General features: G+C 35.1%; 1 gene segment (V, D, J or C); it reads left to right on the forward strand.

Moving 5' to 3' along the window:
- The first annotated feature begins 2,017 nt into the window (after nucleotides 1-2,017).
- Nucleotides 2,018-2,473, forward strand: LOC106532601 (Ig kappa chain V-I region Ka-like). The segment is given in 2 exon segments: nucleotides 2,018-2,057; nucleotides 2,142-2,473. Coding segments are annotated over 2 exon segments (366 nt in total).
- The last annotated feature ends 203 nt before the right edge of the window (nucleotides 2,474-2,676 follow it).

Here is a 2,676-nt window from a genome sequence, read left to right on the forward strand (position 1 = left end):
ATTAGAGTCAAATTTTCAGACTAACAAGACAAATAATCTTACACATTGTGAAAACAAGATGATTATTCTTACACAATCAGTTCTTGTTTAGGAAATCAGTCTGAAAACAAGATCAAAAAGACTTTTTGTCTGAAATAAGGTTTTAAAACTTGGTAAGATGGACAGTTTTTACAGTGTATGGTTCCACAGCTTCTGAATGAGCTGCTTCTTTACCTTCCTGGGTTCTCTCTGCAGATATTCAGGCTTCAGATGGTTCTCTTCTTCTTCTTCTTCTTGTTCAGGATTCTAAACCAGACGAACATCAAAGGACTTTAATGCTCTGTTGTCTGGAGGAAACATTGATCATTGCACTGCTGTTCTTCCAACTTTTCTTCTCCAGTTTTATGTAAATGTCAACTATTTTTTAGAACAGGTTGAAAATAATAATACTAAGGACAAAACAACATAGAAATCAATTTGTGCTTCAGTTTTTTTGTCTGTTAGAAATTTCATTAATCCAACTTCCAGCCATGTGATGTTATCTTTCACACATGTTTAACACATTTAAAATGTGTATTTGGTGAGAAAATATAAGCTGGATACTGCACGAGGTGATCTACAAATAATGAAAAATCACCCTGAGATCAACAAGAATTAGGAGAAAAGTCTTAGTTTTGTTTAAAAAATGTATTAAACCAAAAAAAATGAAAGTCTCTGACACTCATAAATGTTAGTCATTGTCGATACATTATTTTTTATCTTTACTCTCAGAAGTTATTTGGTGCAATTATATACTGATTATTTTCATGGGGAAAATGATGGACAAAGGCCTGAATAATTCAGTATTTACATTTTGTCAAAAAAGGTTTTTTTGCCCCAACATGTCAGAATTTAGATAAATGTGCATTTAATTATTTTTTTGTAACACAAAACTGGAAGAGTTTATTATTTTAATATAACATTATGTAGCATGCTTAAAAACTAGGTTGACCAAAATATTTTAGGAGTTCCTTAAAAACAAAAAGGCCATAAATAAACAAAATAAAATAAATCATGAAAAATATTTAAAACAAAACATCAAAAACGCAAAATGAGTTGGAATCAGAAGCCAATATAAAGAAATTATTTTTCAAAGATGATCAAAAAGACTCATCAAGGAACAAACACTTCTTACTTTGTGACATAAAAGCTTTATGTTTTACTTTCAGAGTTCTATGTTATAATCCTCTAATCATATTTAAATCCCTTCTACAGGTGTGGATAAAACCAGGGCCGGTGCTAACCAATGTGATGCCCAGGGCAAGATTCCAGGTGGCACCTCTTGTGCAGTGTTCAAAATGTCGTTGCTAATTCACATCCGTTCACAAACCAAATTAAATAGTTTTGTTCTTGACATTATTTTTTATCTTTATAAACCCAGCTGTTTGATTAAAACAGTTGACAGAATAATTCATTTGAAACAGAATACCAGAAGTCTACYTCATACCTGCCAACATCTGCTGACAGCAACAAGGAAGTTATGACACCTAATGTAGTAACAAAGCAGCTGAGACACACACAGGATGTTACCTTTATAAACCAGAGTACCCAGAGATTTTTCTACAGGTTAAATCAACTATACTCTGATAAAAAGAGAATTTTTTTCGTCTCCCATTCTTGGCGACCCCCAATGTGGACCGCGCCATTAGCATTTGCCTAAATGGCCTATGGCATGGGCCAGCTCTGGATAACACCCAAATAACCTGCTGTACTTCGGGTGTTTGAACCTAAAGCCTGATTAAAGCTAATTAAACCCAAACGGAAAATGTTATCAGCATTTAATATTGAGCTGAACCTTTGTATAGAAGATTTGCAGACGGTTGAACTGATGTCTCTGATTTCATCAGCCTGCACTGTGTCTGTGTGTCTTCCTCACTTCCTGTTGAGGCATCAGCTGAATCATGAGGCTCACATTAGTCCTCCTCTCTGCAGGGTTCCTGAACCTTTGATCTGCAGATGCTCTCAGCTGGAGTTTAGTTTGTTGTGGGAGGTTTCAGAGAGAAAAATGGACTGTTTCCTCACGCTCTTTTTTCTTGCAGGTAAAACAAGTTTTTCATAGTAAAAGGAAATTAATTATTTGTACAATTTTTTTTCATTATATAACTAATTCCTGTTTAATGCAGTCATTTCAGATCTTGGTCTGGGTCTTGAGGTTCGTCAGTCCCATTCTAATGTCGTCGTAAAGCCTGGTGACAAGGTTCAGATTTTTTGCACCCATGAAAAGACTGACTACAGAGTGATGCTCTGGTACCAGCGCTCACCTGGACACACAGCTATGAAGCTCATTGGACATGTGTACTTTAAAGACACGACCATGGAGGAGACATATAAAGATGATTTTATCATCTCTGGAGATATGAGTGGGAGCACAGCAAAAAACGGTTCTCTGACAATCAGCGCTCCAGAACAAAAGCACACTGCGGTGTATTTCTGTGCAGCAAGTGAAGCACAATGAGAAAAATCCTCTCTGTTCTTCACAAAAACTAAACAGTGTTTTTTTTTTATCATCAGTGGTTTTCAGTTCAGCTTTCAAGCAGCTGTTTTTGTGGTTAATATTTATTCATTAGTATTTTCTAATTCAGTATTCACACTTTTGTTTTTGTTTTTATTTCTTTTTTCAATCTAACTGCTTCTGTGTACTTTGGACTACCTTAGCTA

Source organism: Austrofundulus limnaeus, unplaced genomic scaffold, assembly GCF_001266775.1.
Source record: "Austrofundulus limnaeus strain Quisiro unplaced genomic scaffold, Austrofundulus_limnaeus-1.0 Scaffold800, whole genome shotgun sequence".
Taxonomy (NCBI): domain Eukaryota; kingdom Metazoa; phylum Chordata; class Actinopteri; order Cyprinodontiformes; family Rivulidae; genus Austrofundulus; species Austrofundulus limnaeus.